The sequence below is a fragment of the Ambystoma mexicanum genome, chromosome 12, assembly GCF_040938575.1.
Source record: "Ambystoma mexicanum isolate Mex_15411 chromosome 12, UKY_AmexF1_1, whole genome shotgun sequence".
In the NCBI taxonomy this organism is placed as follows: domain Eukaryota; kingdom Metazoa; phylum Chordata; class Amphibia; order Caudata; family Ambystomatidae; genus Ambystoma; species Ambystoma mexicanum.
Genome location: NC_090936.1, coordinates 41,050,073 through 41,069,747, shown reverse-complemented (window position 1 = coordinate 41,069,747; position 19,675 = coordinate 41,050,073). Strand labels below are relative to the sequence as shown.

Below are 19,675 nucleotides of genomic sequence, written 5' to 3'. Positions count from 1 at the left end.
GACACGCATAGTAATTGATAGGAGTCGTTCATCAAAAAGATTTTATCCCAGCAAGAACTACGTCTATCCCTATTGAGATATTTGGGTTAATGCGACATGCATGATTTCAATTCATTTCCAATGTTAATGAATGTCTTTTTGTTTTTACTGAAATCTCTTTGTAAAAATGTTTGATCATCAGTTATTTGATTGTAAGTAAATGATGATAAAACTGAAAATATTGTAATACTGACAATTACTTTGTATCAGAATGCGAAAAATATTGTAAATTTTAAACTGGTGGTACTTGTATGATTATTGAAAATATATTCATTTAAACAAATCTAAATTGGACGAAGTTAAGGATGCTTTACAAGTGTATTGTATGAAGTGTGCCCTACGTCTGCACCCTGCTGTTCTTCGAGGGACCTTTCCTCCCCAAGGTAAGACGACAGCAGCTCCTGTTTGAGTCCAGGTTTGGCAGGAGCAGACGGTCAGACTGTCACAGGATGCCCAGCAGATGATCTTTACAGTACCAGGTCGTGGAGGCTCCATAGAGGAGTCTTGGCAGCAACAAGTATCACGCAGCAGACTTTATTCCTTCACCCGGTCCACAACTTGGTTGAGGGGATTTTTATGATTGGATGGAGTTTCTATAGGCGGAGACAGATGCCCACAAGTTTGCAGCCGGACCCGCACTTCTCGAGATGATGCACTGCAGCAGTGCCAGAGGCCCCAGATTGAGAGATTGCGTGCCTGGAAGGTCGCATATCGTCGTTGGTTGGCCAAACTGTAGATGGTCTCGAGACTGATTATGCCCACTAGTTCAAGTGAGGAAGGTATCTGTTCTAAATCTTCCCTGTCTCGCAGAAGAAAGGGTGGTAGCTGTAGCGGTCACTCGGACGGCTCTGGCTGTCGTTGGAGGTGGCTGCAGATGTTTTTTATGTCTTCTTTTGGAATGTATCTTCCAGTGGTCGACTGTTTTCTGCATCAAGACCATCACCTTATATACAGGAGCCAAACCAATTAGCATGCATGCTGCAATCAAACCTTGGGTGGTGGCTGTCCCAAGGAGAAAGTCGGGCTCCCAGTCAGAACTGGTTACATTGCCACCAGCCACTCAGATAAACTGGTCACTGTAACTCGAAGGTTTCAGGAGAAGTGAGAAAACGGATACCATGATTCCTCTCATCCCTCCAGATAAGGTGGGGTGGGTTGATTTCACAGAAGAAAAGCGTGGTGGGATAAAACGTATCACCCTATCCTGGTAACAGGAAAATGAAGAAAACGAGGCAATCTCAAGGTGCTTCCAGCAACCCTGCACAGAAGGTGCTGTGGTCTGCTACACTGAAATACTGATACCACAAAAAGATGGAGGAAAGCAGACTCCACCAAGGACAACCAAAGGGGGTTTCCAGAGCCACAGAAAAAGAATGAATGAATGAGTGAGCAAGGAAAAAAAGGTTCCCACTCGGACAAAAATCCAATAGTCCAGAAAAAAAAAGCTGGGGGACTCACCAAGTGGGGCGAATTACACACAAGAAGGAAATTCTACCTATCGAATGATAAATCAGCATGGCTACAAGCAGGATTTCTATCCCTCTTCTCCCACCTGTACCTTCACGCTGCTATCTGTAGACCTCCCACGTGTAGAGAGACCGAGTAAGATGGTGTTCAGGGACTAATCTGAACCCAGATGGTTCCTCTCCTTGCAGCTGCCCGTGGGGGGTGGGGATACCTGATCCTAAGTGCGGCATCCGTCTCAAACATTTGTGCTCAGCAACGATGAATTTTTGTGGTTTGGCCACCCCGCCACCTCACACCAAGGACCGCCCCGTAAATGGCCACAGACCCATCCATCTATGATAAGCTGCCAAAGGGGCTTCAATCGAGAGGGCCACAAGATGCGCCCATGCCATTACAGTAAAAAGCTGCTACCCTTCCAAGAAACATAGTTTACCCCAGATCTGGAGGGCGGCCACATGGAAATCTGTACACACCTTCTAGAGGTGTAACTGTTTAGATTTGGGTGCTGTGAACAATCAAGGAAATTCGTCCCTTCTCGCTGTTAAACTAAGGAGGTGAGCCCACTCCTCAACACCCTCCCTAGATGCTGAGGAAAGTTCCCCCTCTTAGTGGCAAGGACTCCCTTTCCCCTAAGGAACTCCCTGATGCCCACCAAGGTGATGGCCTATATGGAACTATCCAACACACCCAAAACATCAGAAGTGCCATGACTGAAGTGAGGATGGCGTGAACGTATGCCGTTCCCAAAGAGAAGGTAAAACTAGCCTTTTAAATCCAAATCTCCAATGGACTGAGCTGAAGTTGGTTGAAAGGGGATGACATACCAAAGACTGGGAGTATGAGAGCGGAAGGCAGAGCGAGCCAGGAGAAGCCCTCTGTGCATAAATCACATGGAGGAGGCGGAGCTGATGTAGACCGTGGAGGTGCGAAATTCAGGACAGCTCCGAGCTGGAGCGAGTAACGCTGGAAGCCCAGTGTGTGTGAGGAACAGAAAGCCGGGAAGACTGGAACACAGAGCTTAGTGATGGCGTGAGCATGCAGAATTCGTAGTGGGCAGGCCGTTCTCTCAACAATGCCAACACCACCTCAGGGAGAAAGCAACTCCCGAATCGCATACCTCTTCTCGGCTTCTTGATACCGCCAGGAGGCGGGAATGTGTACGAAGCCGACGATGTGGAACGTGAAGCAGAAACAAACCGAAGGAAGGAGGTTTTCAATGCCCACAAGCACAAGACGTCCCCCTACAACACAGAAGGTAGCGAGGAGAACAGGAATACCTGGAAGCCAAAGGGCACTTGTTATAGACTCACAGAAATTTGTCACAGTACTGATCATGAAAGTGTGGAAAGCAAGTGGATAACTTTGAACTGTCCTAATGCAATAAAAGGGAAGCACAGAGAGCGAGAGGAGTAGAATTGGATTGCTACTATCCTGGGAAAGGGGAAAATCGCCCCACATACAAGAAAGAGTTTAACGTAAGCGAGAGAGAGACTTGTGTAGTAAAGGCCAGAGGGCTTCCATAGATAAATGTGATACAAGAGTACCGCAGGAAAAAGTGAAATATAAAAATGTGGGCAATGAAAGGTCCATAGAAGGAGACACTATACAAGAACCCATGGAAAGAGAGGCGGGTCTCGCGATAGCAAGAAAAGCCCCAGAGACAAAAGAGGAGATGAAGATTGTCAATCCCTTAAGGGAATTGGAGATGAATACAAAGGATAACAAGAGACTATTTAGGAATTGTATATTGAGCAGAACTCTGAAATAGAAGCACAGTAGCGCAACATCACAACCACCAGGAGGAGAGTAATTTTCCTGGCCTTAGTTGATCATAATAGTGGCAGGGTAGGTTAGTTAAGAACAGACTGATTCCTTTTGACATTTATTCATGCCTGACGAGCACCTTAGAAAAGTAGGTAGGGCACACCCCACAGCAATAGGGAAAGCTAGGCCGCCTTTTTATTCTTTAATAAACCTATGGTCAAAATGTCTCAGAGTTTGTGTCCTCTTTCTAACCCGCCATAGTGCACAAATGGCAAGCACTCCTCAGAATCCCAAGCACTCATACATTGCTAAATGTGGAAAAAGAAATTGAAGACTCCTTGGTCCCAACAATTGAGAAAGTAGGCCTCCTGGCTTTAGAAAAAGTTCTAGGGTGTGGTGTAGCACGAGCAGGACTTGGACTACAGTGGGTCCTGATTCATGGGTGAAAAGAAAATGCCTGTCTGGCCCTACCGCTATGAGGGCAGTATCTGTCAAACAAACTAAAACTAATGGTGCTTGCCAAGTCCCAAAAGAAAATAGTCTCGTAGTCCGAATCCTAACGACCAACTGACCCTAGCGCTTAAGAAAAACTTAATGAGGCGGCCAATTCAATGGCCTCTGTAATTGGCTTCTGCCTGGCCTAACTATTCTCAGTCCCCAAATAATATGATACAGTTCAGTCTTATCGATGCAGTGTCGCAACTCCATTGAGCTGAACGGGCTTCAGCTCCCCCCACCCCTGCTGAAACATTGGTCTATGTTGACTCGACCTGGCTGACCTAAAGGGCCCTGTCCGGACAGAACTGGACACAGATGTTATATGGCTTCTGGGCTTCGCTGTTAACAAATGCCTGGCAATTACTAACTTAAAGCATTTGATTGTTGGCACGTGCATTCATATGCATACATTTATAAGCAATTGAAATCATGATGTGGGTTTAGTACTTGCATGTCAGGGGAGTGATTGGAAGGGTAGATGGAGACCGCTCATTCTCACAGCAGTCCTTAATTGGATGCTTTCAGACTTTAAGGAGAGGGAGATAACTGCTTGTAACATTGAAGCTGCACTAGAATAGTCTCATTAGAATGGGTAAAGAAGTTTAGATGCCCATCCCTCACCGTCTGTGAAGTTAACGCCTCTCCCAACATGCAAAGGGATAGCACCCTCACCCCCATGAAATGTAGGTTTTGTTGTGCAGCTGTATAGACGTAGCCTAGTTGGCTTTATCTACTTTGTTGCAGAGTGTTAATACTCCTTTCAATCTGTTTTACAGCAAGCGCATGCACCTCCGATTTGATCAGTTCCTTGTTCCTTCACCAGCTTTCCCAGGTTTGGCATAAAGCACACATCTTTCACTTTGTTTTGACAAAAGGCGTGTGCCTGTTCGGCTCTTTCAGACTCTTGTACTTTTGCTGGCTTTTCCCACTCTGGTACAAAGTGTTAGTCTCTTTTTCACTCTGTTTTACTTAGGGCTCGAGTCATTTCCATTCACTCACGCTCTTGTACGTTGTGCCAATATTTTCAGCCATGGTATGCATGTTTCGTATCTCTTTCGTGCTGTTGGATATAGGGCGTGTGCCTGTTCCATTCTCCCAAGTTTTCATATCTTTGTCGGCTTTTTCAGGCCGGGTATAAAGAGTTCATATCTCTCAGGTTCTCGTACGTTTGTTGGCTTTTCCAGCCTGGATAAAAAGGGTTTGTATCTCTTTCGCTATGTTTTACCTAGTGTGCGAGTCTGCTTCATTATCTCAAGCTCTTGTACCTTTGACTTTCCCAGCCATGATTCTCTCGGTTCGTGGTACTCCGTTCTCTATGACCTCGTCGGTTTTGCCAATCTCATAAACCAAAGTTCATAGCCCTCCCTGGCATTCTCACTTCGGAGTGCTTGCTGCCCTGTTGGTGTTTGCCTTGGCGGAAAATGCTCTTGGGGACCCAGGCTTTTTTCTGCCTTCTCGTTTAGGCGTCTGTCACCAGGCTAACCACTGCTGTCTCGTGGTCACGCCACCAGCCTCTCGCTCGCCACCAGCCTCTCGCTCACTTTCAGCCTCAGTTGCTTTTGTGACCAAATGTTTCAAAATTCCATGCTAATGAGGACTGTGGGGTTTCTTTATGTCTTTCTCGGTCCGTCTTACTTTATTCTTAGTCTAGGTTTTGCTAGTGTAATAGATGCCACAAGGATATTAAATAATATGTGGCGCAAACCATTTTCCCACCGCTCTTCGGATGGTAGACGGTGGTAACCCAAGATTGAAGTGCCACCACACTTTAGGACATACTGAAAAATAAATGGTCATCCCATTGATATGTCTGCCATTTTACAGATAACACCACTAAATCATTCATTAATGTTACTAGCACTGTGCGATTGCACCTTCCTGGAGTCTGTTCTCTGTGGCTTCTAGAGGAAAGGAGGAGTCCGTTGCTGAGCACTATGAGGTTAAAACCTCATTTGCAGCGTGGAGTGCCGCACGAACAAGTGGTTGCCAAGTTGTTTGCTGTGGTACGCGATGAGCGTGGTGGGAGTGTAAGGGGAACCCTCTGTTTCTTGCGGCTAGCAGTACTTGAAACAGAAGACCGGACGGCACTCGCATTTCTAACACAAGTAGGACCGGCATTTAAGTTGGGTTTGTTACCTAGATGAGAGGGCAGAGGACATTGAAAACTCGGGAGTCCCCTGTGGCAAGTTAGCAGGACCCACAAAGGACTGTATACTGCACACCTCGGAATGTTTGTTTCTTGCTCGGCGGGGTACTGACTTGGTTATATTAAAGTGCAGGATATTGAATGCCAAACGCTCAAGCTATAATAAAGCAGAAAGGGAAATAAAAACCCTGGGCAAAATATAACCTTAGAAATAAATGTGCAGGCGCTAAATCCCCAGAAGTACTTAATTCAACTATTAATGCACCAAGCACCAGTCAATTAAAAGAAGTGTTGGCCCAAGTTCACAACGATGGTCAAGGCAAAATTACTGTTTTTTTTTCTTTTTTCCGATTGTCGCAAGTGGCAAGGTACCTATCCCAACGTTGCCCGATCAAACTGCAGTGAGACATTGATAGGTTATGCAGCATCCAGGAGTGAACATAGCATGTTTCCAGATATAGATAATCATTATTTGTTGGACTTATGTTACTCTCTGCAACAGCAAATCGTAAATGAAGTACCCGGTAAGATAATAAGTGGTAATGAGACTGTCAACATCAGGCTTACAGAGCCTATTCTTAGAACTGAAATAATAAATAACGGGCTGTCTGCTTCGCCTAATTTGTTTGGCAGCTCTGAAATGACAGAAGAAAGCCTTCAAGGAAATAATGTATCCATAAAGGTGGGACTTCAATCGTGTATGACAGTACACTATTTCCTTTGAAAGTTCTATTAAGAATATGCGGGAAACTACATGAGCAATTGAAGGTTCAACCCTCGCCAACACCAGTATCAAATGTGACCATACCACATGTGAAAGTGGCAACTGGGGTGGGTGTGGTGGATACAGGTGCCGATAATACAGGTATCAAGGTAATTGAAACATCAGTATGTTCAGATCACGAACAAGAAACTGTTGCATAAAGAACAGAAGGTGACAGGGGACGGAGGGAATTATGATCTGCCAAACAAGAGCAAAAGTAATAAGCTGGCAAAGAAAAGAGCCGCCCGTGCAAGGAAACGGACATCACAGCCAGCTGGCATGTTAACAGGTTGGGTTATTGGAGAAGAGGACGTCCAGGAGAAGGAAATTGTGGCTCTGGAAGGGAGCGAATCCGGATCGTATTTTGGACCTATCAGTTGTCTCCCTGAGAGAGAGGATTACTACACCCAAGAAAGTTTTAGCATCCTGATGGTGACCATCTAAAATCCTCCGGGTTGGGACTCGGGGAGAGGATATCAGGGAAGCACTGGGAGAGAGCTCCTTACAATTTGGGCAAAAGGAGAGGAGGGTGATTTGAACTGCCACTGTGTATCCCCTGACCATCCATATGTTTCTGATAAGGTCTATGAGAAAGGTATTATGAAGCAGAATGACATGAATCGAGAGGGAAGAAAGTGGGTGAGCGTTTTGCAGAGTTGGGGAACGCATAATGCTAAATGGGAGGACACAAAATGGATTGCCCAGGAAATGATTCTTGGTATTTCTGGTAAAAAAAGATCTATCCTAGATTATATATTTGTTAATCCTACATTTCTGCCTGTAGTACAAAGCTTGGACATTACATTTAACATTTATAGTGATCATGCGGTAGTGAAACTAGTCGCAAATGATATGTTTGGTGAGCATAAATTCTGTAAAATGGGTGCGATAAATGCTAATCGTGCAAAGAACTGAATAAAGTGGTTGCAAAGAAACATTGAGAGCAGGTAGATTACTGCAAAATGTGAGTTCCCTTCTGCCCAGTGAGCTAGCAGGCCTAAATGTTTATGAAATTGATGAATGGATAAAGAGATTCACAAATCGATGTACTTTCATAGCATATAAAACGTGCATGATTATAGGTAAAAAGTTCCCCTCTTATGAGGATTGGAAAAGGAGTAGAGAGATGTGTAAGGCTAAAAGAAGCCTACAGGTAATAAACCATTAATGGCAATTAAGTGCGAGTACGCTAATTGGGTTCAGCGGCATAAATATGCAGACACTGTCTAGATGGCAGCCCTATGCTCTAGAAATTCCAGTTCGATATGGAGTGTTAGCCGTGGTGAAAGGGAATAAGACAAGTGAAAATGTGAACCCTCTATGTGAGACATTATGGAAAGAATATATTGTTAAGGCGTAAGGGTCCTATAGTTGCCGCAGGGAGTCCCTTGGAGTGGGATTCTGGAGCCTTAACTTGAGGAAAACGAGAGTTTGAATCGTATTAAGAAATTAAAATCTTCTAGAGCCCCAGGCCCTAATGCACTCCTAATATCGTCATCAAACAGCAACCTTTTATGTGGGCCAAAATTATCAAAATTCTATTTGATAAGTGATGTTATCGGGACAGATTCCGTACTCTGGAAGACTGCTACTACTATACCAGTCTTTAAGAAAGGAAATCCTTTGAATCCGGGCAACTATCTGCTCCTATCCTTGTTGGATTCCACAGGGAAATTATTCACAGCTCCTCTCCTAGACAGGCTTCAAGGTTGGGTAAATGACATTGGTCTGGGAGATAATTCTCAATGTGGCTTCCGCCGAGGACATAATCCAATCTAAAATATTAGATTGATGGACCATCTGAAATGTAAGGCCGGTAAAGTGGATAGCCCTGGTCTTTATGGTGTCTTTAGTAAATTTCTGGCGGCTTTTGACTCGATCAACCGTCAATCTTTGGTTAAAGATGGAAAGTCATAACTGCCCTAAAGACCTTTTGTATTTAGTCAAAGAAATATGAGTACATCCATACAATCTGCTTCAGTGAGAATGGAGTACTCACAGAGCCCATTAACATCATAAGAGGAGTCAAACAAGGATGTTCGTTGGCCCCTTGGCTCTTTAATATTTACCTAGTGGATTGAACACAAAGGATGTCCCCCGGAAATTGGTAGGTATCATTGTCTGTGTTTTAGAATACGCGGATGATATTGTTATCATGGATCATACTATAGTGACCTAAACGGAACCCTTAAAAGACTCTGGAGGTATGCAAAGGAGAACGGATTATCTATTAATATGACTAAAGGAAAGGCAGTTTACTTCAATAATAAGCCTTTAAGTAGGCCAAGAATTATTGTATGCGAGAACACCATTGAGTATGTGGAGGTATACGGTTACTTAGGCGTAGATTTGGGGCAGCACAGAGGTATTGTAGACTGCATTAGAACTCAGGAAATAAAGGCTGCAGAAATAATAGGTGCAATTTTCCAATTTACTAAGAATGCGGGGGGTGGTTCGTTCGAAGGAACCCAGCGCCTCTTGTCAGTGTTTTTGCCCGGCATTTCTGTATATGGAGGGCCTTGCTGTGACTAAATTGGAGTGGTTACAAATATTAGAAGAGAGATTCTGGTGAAGGATGCTAGGACTACCCTCTGGCATCCCAATGGCGATAATACGCCTGAAGCTAGGATTAATATCAATTTCTTCTATGCTTAAGCAAGCTCAGGCACTATTGTATATCGGAATTATGAATAGCTCTGATAACATTTTATTGCTAGGCCTGAAATAAGATCTATTGGCAGGCAAGGGATTTTTATTTGTAGCTATAGTCAGGAAATTGGGTGGGTACCTGACTGGAATGAGTCATTTTATGTGAATAAGCAAAGACTAAGAAAGTCGAGCAGTTGGACTGGTATATGATTTTCTCACGCTTAGCGAATCTGAAAAGTTATGATTTTTTGGGAAAGTTTTATATACCTTTAAACATCTGCAAACGTACTTAAAGCGCTGTCCTTTTTTTTGTTTGTTTTACAATTTATTAATTTTCACAAACAATAGTAAAAGTAACAATGTTTCACAGTCAGCATAAAGAATGAAATGTACAAAAAGACTAGAGCATCATAAATAATTCATATCAAGCAGAAAACCAACCGTAGTGAAACATAACCAACAAAAGAATCACAACCACACAAGACGACAAAAAAAAAAGGAACCCCACTCTCTACACCGCGAATACCATAACCGTTAAAACAAGGTCACCTTCCCATCAGTCATATAAGGCCATAAAAGGACCCCACAATTTCAAATAATCCTCATCCTCATCTTTATTACAAAATGAAACCTTATCATACTGTGCCAAAACATGTAATTCCGTCAGCCATTCATCAACATTAGATTTCTTCCTCGATTTCCAAACCCTGAGTATTAACTTGATAGCCACCATTATGGCCCGATCAATCCAACAAGAATGTCTCGCAATTCGACCACCCCTATCCTTACGGGAAAGTAAGATGACATTCACTACCGACCTCCGCAAAACCACATAAAAAATCAAATCGATTCTATCAATCACTGCCGTCCAAAACTCCAGCACTCTCGGGCAATCCCACAGTAAATGCAATAATGTACCCCTATCATTGTTACAACTCCAACACAAATCTTGCCGGAGCCCCAATCTAAACATCCTAACAGGCGTCCAATACAACTTCCCAATAATTTTTTGTTGAATTAAACGTAAATCCATATCCGGACCCAAGGCCAAGTTAACCTTCAGAATGTATTTCCAATCTAACTCAGAAATTTCATCCAGAACATCTTCCGACCAAATATTTCTTAATCCTAGACCATGCCCCCCGGAGTTTCTCATCAATAGGCATAAATTGCATATAAGTACGCACCCCATATTCTGGACCTTCCAATAAAGTAGCAATCTCCGGTTTATTCCCAATAGAACCATCAGCCAATACCAATCTACAAGTTATCATATTCTCAAAAGCCAAGTACCTATTCAGTTCACTTCGCCTCAAACCGTAGCTATTCATCAATGCCTCAAAACTCAACAACCTATCCCCATCCAACACATCTGCAAACTTCAGGATACCCTTATTAATCCAACTAAGCCAATTCAAACATTTATTATCAATCTGCAAAGCAGCATTGTACCCTATAGAAGCATCGCTACTGAAACCATAACTCATTCCATTATGTCGAAACCACTCTCCAGTCACTTGTCTAGTAGCCACAACCGGGCGCAACTTCAATCTCTTAATTGGCAATTTATCCATACTGTATATGGATCTCAAGTCAAAAGGAGCACAAACGCCCCTTTCCAAACGCAACCAAATTGGTCCATTCACCACACTATCCCTAAAGTAATAGGGAATAGATGCCTTGTAATATTTTACCAAGTCCAGGAATCCAAATCCTCCATCCTCAACTTTTTGTACTAGCATGTATTTCGGAACCCGAGGCCTTTTTCCAGAACCCCACAAGAAAGAAGAAAAAAGTTTTTCAATCTTAAGTAACTGCTTCTTATACAACAACGGGATGGACTGAAGAACATACAAGATTTTCGGCAAAAGAACCATTTTAATTGCATTGATCTTTGCCCACAGATTCAAAGTCAATCTCTCCCATCTCCTAATCAATAAAGACATTTGCGCAGTTACCACATCCAGATTATATTGCAGTAATTTCTTCAAGTCCCCAATAATATGAATTCCTAAATACTTAACCCACCCTGGAGACCACTTACAATTCCATGAGCTCAAAACCGTACTCTCACGCCGACCAGACAAGGGAAAAACCTCAGTTTTATCCCAATTCACCATGTGCCCTGACAATTCACCTACCTCTTGAAACATTGATTTTATTACATCTCCACACACTTCTGGATTTGATAACATAAGAAGCATATCATCAGCGTACAATAGAACTTTCACTTCAACCTTCCCAACATTAATACCTCTAATCTCACATTGTCTAAAATAAGTAGCAAGAGGTTCCAACGCCAAATCAAACAAAAAAGGTGACAACGAACAACCTTGCCTCGTGCCCCTCAACAACTGAAACGGATCCAAAACCACCCCATTAACCAACACCCGGGCCTTAACATCATTATGAATACAATCTACCATTCTCGTGAAAATCGGGCCAAAACCCATTTTCAGTAAAGTAAATTCTAGAAACTTCCAGTTTACCCTATCGAAGGTTTTTTCAGCATAAAAAAACCTATGACTTCATTCGTGTCCTTCCCAAATCGGTCATCAACCACATTTAACACGGTTCGAATATTGTCATAGCCAAATCTCCCTGGAATGAAACCCACCTGTGACCCATCAACCAGATCCCTCATACATAAACCCAATCTATTGGCCCAGATTTTTGTGAAAATGTTAAGGTCCACAGTTGGCATTGAGATAGGCCTGTAATTTCCACATCTAGTGTGATCCTTATTAGGTTTTGGGATCACCACAATCATTGCCTCTTTCATGGAATCACACATCATTCCCGATACAACAAAATCATTATAAAGTTCACACAAAACAGGTGCCAATTGAACTGCAAATTTTGTATAAAATTCCGAGACAATACCATCAGGACCTGGTGATTTTCCATCTCTCATTTGCGATATGGCCAAACTAACTTCAGCAACCTCGATTGCAGCGTCAAGAGAAGTACGCTTCTCCAGAGTCAGTCTTGAGAGTGAAATCTTCTCAAAAAATGTGTCCAATCTATCAACAGTCGGGTCACATTCTTCTCTATACAGTGATTCATAATAACCTTTGAAATACCTACAGATATCACCATTCCAATTTAAAGTAATACCACCATCAGTTTGGATGGAAGAAACACATGAATCAGACACCATCTCCTGTCCTTCTAAGGTCCGAAGGTTCATAATGCTGTTATGAATGATTATGTTGCCATTCAGATCATGTCAAGGCCCAAGGCTGAAAATACCTTCGTTGGGAAGAACGATTCTGCCGTATATGTCGATTAACTACTAAACCTGAGGCGCTAAGCATGTCCTGACTGAATGCATTGCTTTGCGAGATGTGTATATACAAAACAGTTAGGGGATCGGCTTCATGAGTGTAATACGAAAGAAAGTTCCTGAGGTTTCAATGTTTGAATCCCACTGGAAAGGCGACTCATTTAGCAATGTGTAGGATATGGCGAGTGGTTCAAAACTATATATACAGTGAAGGGCGTCTTTAAAGATGATATCTATGCCTGACTATGCACTATGGAAATTATTACTATCGCCCTTTTTTCCTTGAATGAATGTCTTAGAAATGTGAGGTTGGGTATGAATAATGTACAATGTGTATCTACACTATGAATTTGTATGTATGCCCTACTGACACTATTGTCATGTTGTTACCTATTGTGGTTATGTGATTTTATGTTTTCATTTCATAGATTTGATGTAATCGTTTTTTTGCTATTTATATGTGTAAAGTGTTATGCTAAATCACATTAAAATATTTTAATGTATAGTATTTTAGTCCTTGTATTTAAATGCCTAGATACTTAGATTATTTTATCTAGATTCTTAGATCATTTTATATCTATATATTTAGATGACATTTTAACCAATTTTGAATAAAATGTTTTGTGAAGATTATTTAAGAATCCTATATAAATAAATCCTAATTAGTACGCTAAACATGTTTACTTTTTTTTCTTAGCTTGATACATCTACCTGGGAAGATCAGATTAATAGATGTTGGTAGCTGCTTTAATCCATTCTTAAAGTTTGAAGAATTCCTCACTGTTGGCATTGACATTGTGCCAGCTGTTGAGGTAAGTATGCTTCTCTTTATTTTCTCTCCCTATTGACGTCTTCCCTCCATCCCCTCCTCCACTGTCCTGTTACTAATTTGTAGTATTCTACAGCCACTTCCTTTCACTCATTTTCTGAAATGTTTATTACGTTATCTTTCCTACCTGCTTGCTTCCATTCTTTTTCTCCCCAGCCCACAGTCCCTTTGCCCTCTTCGTACAGTGGGTATCCTGCTGTAGGTTGGGATAGCAATGAACTCTTCTCAGATCCAGCCACAATATTATTAATGCCTGCTGTAAAAGGGGACCATTTTCAACCTCCCTTGAAGCCCCGGTGAGCCTGCCACTGGAAGAGAGCTGGTCTGGGAAATACGCTAGCCTTAGACAGGCAGGGTCATATACTTGGTTAACCTTGCAATTCCTAGAGATCCACCAATATGGTGTTTAATGTGAACAGGCTCAGGCCATGCCTCAGACATGGCGATAGTCTGACATGGGACTTGCAAACCAAACTGGTTCTGAAAGAAAGAAGTCCGGCCTCCCTGTGTTTTTCAGGGTATGGATTTGTCATTGTATGTGACGCAGGGGATGCCCAGAATGTGGGTCCCTTATTCACTGTGCCATTGGGAGCCAAGTGGCACCTCGCTGATGAGGCCCAGCAGGGGCTAAACCTGCCTGGGGCTGCTTGTGTTTCCATGCAGAGGGCAAAAGGCCTTGCATTCAGATTGGCCTGCTGCCATCAGTGACAGTACCAGACTGATTTTCAGATGGTTGGTCTCGTTCTGCAGAGCGGCTAAAAAACGGATCTGGCAGGTTGCCCAGAGCAAGTGGTTCAGATTAATTAAAAACCTTCCACATGCTTTAAAAAAAAAGAAAACAATATTCTTTCACTAAAGGTGATCTGCCTGAGCCAGAGACTATAGCTGTTGCAGTTGCTGCACCTGGTACACTCTGATCCTGATCTGTGGCCCTGCAAGTTTAAGAACCTACTGATGAATTGGGCACCTGGGAATCCAGTGAGTACACATGGACTTCAGATTGCATGATCCCAGTCCTAGTGAACAGAGCTCCAAGGATTGATTATATGGCATTTAAGGTGGTATCCTGTGCTTCAGATTGCTTCGACTTCAGGGAAGTCCCCATTGGGGCACTGAGCCACTAAGCATGTAGTGGAGGTTTGACTGTTTATGGGAAGGAAGGGTAGCTTGGGAACAATGCACATTTGTCTTGGAAGCAAGACAGAGGTTCGAATCCCGATCTCTCGCTTAGAAATCACTCGCTATTAAGCACGTTATAAAATAACAATTATCATTTTAACTCTGGCCACTAGGTGATCAGTGCTTGTTCTGTCATTGATCTGGCATTGATGGGGGGGGATTTGAAAGTCACTTCCTTTCAAACCCTGTTAAAGATCTTGAGAGCAATACTTTAGAACCAGAGAAACACCCTCACCAGTTGAGCTTATGAACTGTTAGGAATATTCTTGTTTGCTTGATGAAAGGAAAATTGTAATGTATCAGTATGCACATTATAGTTGCAATTTCACTCTTCTGTGCCTAGAGCTCTTTCTTCCACTACCCACCCACCATCCTGATTGCCTCTGCGTTTGTGGCATGCATGTTGAAAGATCGAAAAGGAAATGAGGTGGGGCACAGTGTTGAGAAATGAACAATGTGAGCAGGGCTTGTAGCGCCACATGCTCTGCCCGTTGAAATGTAATTTTCTTTCTGCTGTGCACTTGCTTTACCACAGCAGGCGGGAAGAGGGCCGAGGGGTACAGGCCTACAGGTGACAAAAGTGAGAACCTTTTACTTTGCTCACAAATTAACCTTTTTAGATTGTTGGTTTTTGTATCTTGCGGCATTCACATTGTACACCAGCTAAATGACTTCTTGTTTTGTTTCCTGTTTTCCGTAGAGTGTTTACAAATGTGACTTCTTAAATCTGCAGCTACAGCAGCCGCTCCAACTTGCAGAAGATGCTGTAGACGCTTTTCTCAAACAGTTGAAAAATCCTATTGATTCTCTTCCCGGGGAACTTTTTCATGTGGTTGTATTCTCCCTTCTTCTTACTTACTTTCCATCTCCTTACCAGCGTTGGATTTGCTGTAAGAAGGCACACGAACTACTTGCCCTTAATGGTTTGCTACTCGTGATCACTCCTGACTCCTCCAACCAAAACCGCCATGCCTTGATGATGAAGAGCTGGAAGATTGCAATTGAGTCTCTTGGATTTAGGCGTCTCAAATATTCAAAGTTTTCGCATATGCATTTGCTGGCATTTCGGAAAATATCCTTGCAAACTACTAGCGATTTGGTCAGCAGGAACTACCCAGAGATGCTTTACATCCCTCAGGATTTCAACAACCTGGAAGATGACGAGTACGCTGAATTGCCCTACTATGCCCGGTCCGAAGTCGAAGACGAGCAACTGGCGTACACTTTCATGGAGCTTCCAGACACTCCATACGACTCTGACTCTGGGGAAAGCCAAGCTAGTTCCATTCCCTTCTATGAGCTTGAAGATCCCATTTTACTTTTAAGCTGAAACTGATGAATATGCCTGCAAAGCTGAACTAGATCTACTATATTGCCAAATTAATTCTTCTACATATATCAGTATATGAACTTTGCTGAGCGTAGGAAAGTAGGAAACTTGACAACGGTTGCTATATTTTTTTTGCTACATGTACACTTCTAAAATGTACTCCTCTAGGGAGCTAAACTACTAAATATTTGCACAAATTACTGAAATGTACTCAATACAGCGCAGTTTCCAATAATAGTTTATAGAACTAAACATTTCAAAGAATAGGTACTACTTTTACTCTTTGCTGTTGCTCATTGTGCTCTAATTCATATTTTGCTTTGAGTTTTTATCCATGTTAAATAATTTTGATAAATCAAGCCTTATACTGCTGGTCTTCAGTATTGAGGCCTTTTGTATAGGTGTCCTCACTACTGAAGCATTTTTCCGCTTCATCAAGGTTAAACCTACACAAATGTTTTTCTGTGTTCCATTTCTGCCCCATAGAAGGTTGTAATTTGAATGCAACTAAATAATTTCGCAGGTCAGTTTGGAAAAGAGCAAGCAGCTGCAACCAGTGGCTCTCCACATGTTTTGGACGACCACTCGCACAATCCCTGCCCATTTAGTATGTTGGCTAGGGCTGATGGGAGTTGTAGTCTAATATCTGACTTCATATTTTTCTAAACAAGCCACAGTTGATTTCTTATGTGGAAACCGTTTCTTTTCCAAATGTTTGGCTAATTAGTAAGGAGTACTTGTGATGTATTTTTATAAGTCTCGCATTTTATAGAGGTGCCAAGTAGAACGAAGAAAAAGCAATGAGTTTAAAAGAAGCACTTTTTTCAACTGCAGTATTCAAATGACAAGATGACAAAAGCATTTTCATATGTCATCATTGCATATGTTTCTACATGTCTTGTCAGTTACCATAGTAAGCCTTTGCAAGCACAGCTTATAAGTGGTTGAATGGCCAGGGGGCAGTTATATCAGATTTTGCCCTTGCGGTACGACATGGTCCACCCTGTGGCTTCAGATTTCATCAAATTCCTGATCTGTCATGAAATTGCTGCTGTCATTGGCGTGATCGAAAACAGGATCTATGTGGTTTAGCCAAATTGTAACCAGTCACATTCTTTTTTTACTGCATCTTTTCTCACATGTATTTTACTGCAAAATGTATGGCACCTCCCTTGCCCCTCAAACCCATCCTCTTTTCTATAGCCCTCATCACACCCACCCCTTGTGGTTAAAAAAAGTTCAAAATAGGCAGTAAAAAATGTGATTAGTTGGCAATCGACCAACACCTACAAACCCTGAAAATAACTTGGAGCATTGCATCAATCGATTGTGCAGCGTGGCTGAGTATCCTCTGTTTAAACACCATGAAAATGTCTCCCTTGAATGAGTGATAAACTCCCGTTCCCATGAAATGTTTACAGGTTCACTTGGCTACATTTAAATAATCCATAGAAACGAGCAGTGCCAACAAAACAGTTGAACAAATCCCAATAATATTTTTGTGGTTTTCGGCTACAGACTGCAAAGAAAAGTACCAATACAGCGTGCCACAGTGTGGAATTATTTCAAGTGGCCATTGTGCTTAGCAAATAAAGTTGCCTCATAATGAGGTTTTGCACTAACATCATATGGTTCAGTTCGTTTGTTTCTCAAATTGCTGGGACTGTTTTTGTGTGTGTGCATTCTTTTTGTTCCGATTTGTTTGCTTGTACTGTATCAGAAACGCATAGGAAAGCTATGTGTGTGCCAGAAAAGTGTGAATTTTATAAAAGTAGCACTAATTCTCAAGGCATTGTTTTCTGTAGTTCCTTTTTTTTTCATTTCCTTAAAAGCCCACATAATGCATCTGAAAAAGTAGCAACTGGAACTTTATTCATTGAATGCGTTTCTGTGAAAGCAATATACTGCTACATTCCCCGAACACTTCCACTTAAGAAGACAGTATTTTTCTAGTTTGCCAAGTGCTACACAAAACCTTGAGCAGTTAATGTGCTTGCTTCCTGCAAGGCATAAAGTAAGCGGTGTTGCATAGCAATTTGCTATGCAATTCTGTAGGTTTGCTAATCAAATGGACACTTGTAGCAAAGTTAGCTATTCATTGAAAGCACAGCTCGCAGTGCATTCCTCTTGCCCTCAGTGCTTTCATCACCCTCTTTTCTCTGTTCACTCCAAGAGCTAATCGAGGGAATGTGCAGCAGTAATCCTCTCCTCCACGCTTAAGTGCCAAATGCATATGTAGTAGTGCTAGGCAAGAAGTTCTTTTTAAATAATTGCAAACCAGACGTGATCGGGTTGATACTTTCATTAAGCTTTCTATATCCTGTCTGGCAAAGACAAGTATGTGCCAACCTTTTTTTAAAGACAGTCCTGCAATTCCATTCCTTAAATGGGAGTTGTAACATAATGCATACTTGCTGTATTGATACTGTGAAACACTGCATCATCTCCATGCTTTACAGTGAAGTGTAGCTTAGCCTATCTGGATTTCATAGTGACAACTATATTTCAATTTGTTGGAAGATGCATGATGTTGACTAGCGAACACTTTTGAAAATGTACATGATCGCATGATAAAATGCTTTTGATGGCAAACCTAGTTCTGTAACCTGCAGGTTGCATACATCTTGTAACTGGTAGTCAACCCATGAGCAAACCCATACTCCTTGACCTTCTCTATTATCACCATGTGGCTTTATACTAGCTACCCTAAAAGTCGGATGACCACAAACTACAATATTCCACCTACTTTTCCCAGTTTTCTGCCTGCTACGTAATCCACTCTGCTTCGTCTTTCTTCTTACATAATGAATACACAAAGCAGACTTCCCATTGACTGCTCTCCTAATGATATTGTCTCTTATCTAACACACCTATTAGACTCAGGCCTTGTTTTTCAATTCCCTAAAGGTCAACCTGTCCGATCTCTCTGCATATACCACCTCCCAGAGCAAGGTTTCATGACGGAAAATTCCTTTCATTAAGGCCTTATTGGAAGGGGTGAAGAGACTTCATCCCCGTATTTCCAACCCAACTCCCGGATGGGACGTGAATGTTGTCCTTACCGGATTAATGGGACCTCCTTTTGAGCCCATGCCCAAGGCTCTGTGGCAGCTGGTAGAGAAGGTGACTGTCTCTAAATTAGCTGTTTACAAATGGATTGTAAATTGCATCCCACTGTGCTACCCTTTACGCCTAGCGCTCACTCTACTCGGGCGACATGGGCTACCATAGCATTCATTGCAAATGTTCCTCTAGATTTTATTTGTAAAAGAGCAACCTGGAGTTCTGTTCACACCTTCACCCGACACTACTGCGTATACACACACTCCAAGTCTGATTCTCAGGTTGGACAAGTGGTGCTAAGAGATCTCTTTTCTACTGTTCCTTCACACATCCCACTACCATCTCCGGGTACTGCTCCCTAGTCTCTGCACAGTATATAATTCTAAGCAGATTCACAAGCATCACCTGACATACATTACTCACCATAATCTTATTTCCGATGATTGCATCTGCTTAGATTCACATGCGCCCACACTTCCTTCCCTCTTGGAGTAGAAGGAACATAGACTTCTTGCACCTTCTCTCTTCTGTACTCGCTCACTCAGACAACAAGGCTCCCTCACGGTAGAAAAAACAACCGGTGGGACCTCGATGCGTGAGCGATTTTGGGTACACTACACGTCACATTAGGGATAGTGTTACAGTCATGCCCATGTTGACGT

General features: G+C 42.3%; 1 protein-coding gene across 4 annotated transcripts in view; it reads left to right on the top strand.

The window, feature by feature from the left end:
* SAMTOR (S-adenosylmethionine sensor upstream of mTORC1) overlaps positions 1 to 17,574 on the top strand; it is a 128,863-nt gene extending 111,289 nt beyond the window's left edge. For all 4 annotated transcript variants that reach the window (XM_069627907.1, XM_069627905.1, XM_069627906.1 and 1 more), the window contains exons 4-5: positions 13,310 to 13,424; positions 15,321 to 17,574. In XM_069627907.1, coding sequence (XP_069484008.1) covers positions 13,310 to 13,424; positions 15,321 to 15,950 — 745 coding nt within the window. In that variant the 3' untranslated portion in view covers positions 15,951 to 17,574. The remainder of the gene's footprint in view (positions 1 to 13,309; positions 13,425 to 15,320) is intronic.
* Positions 17,575 to 19,675: the final 2,101 nt, after the last annotated feature.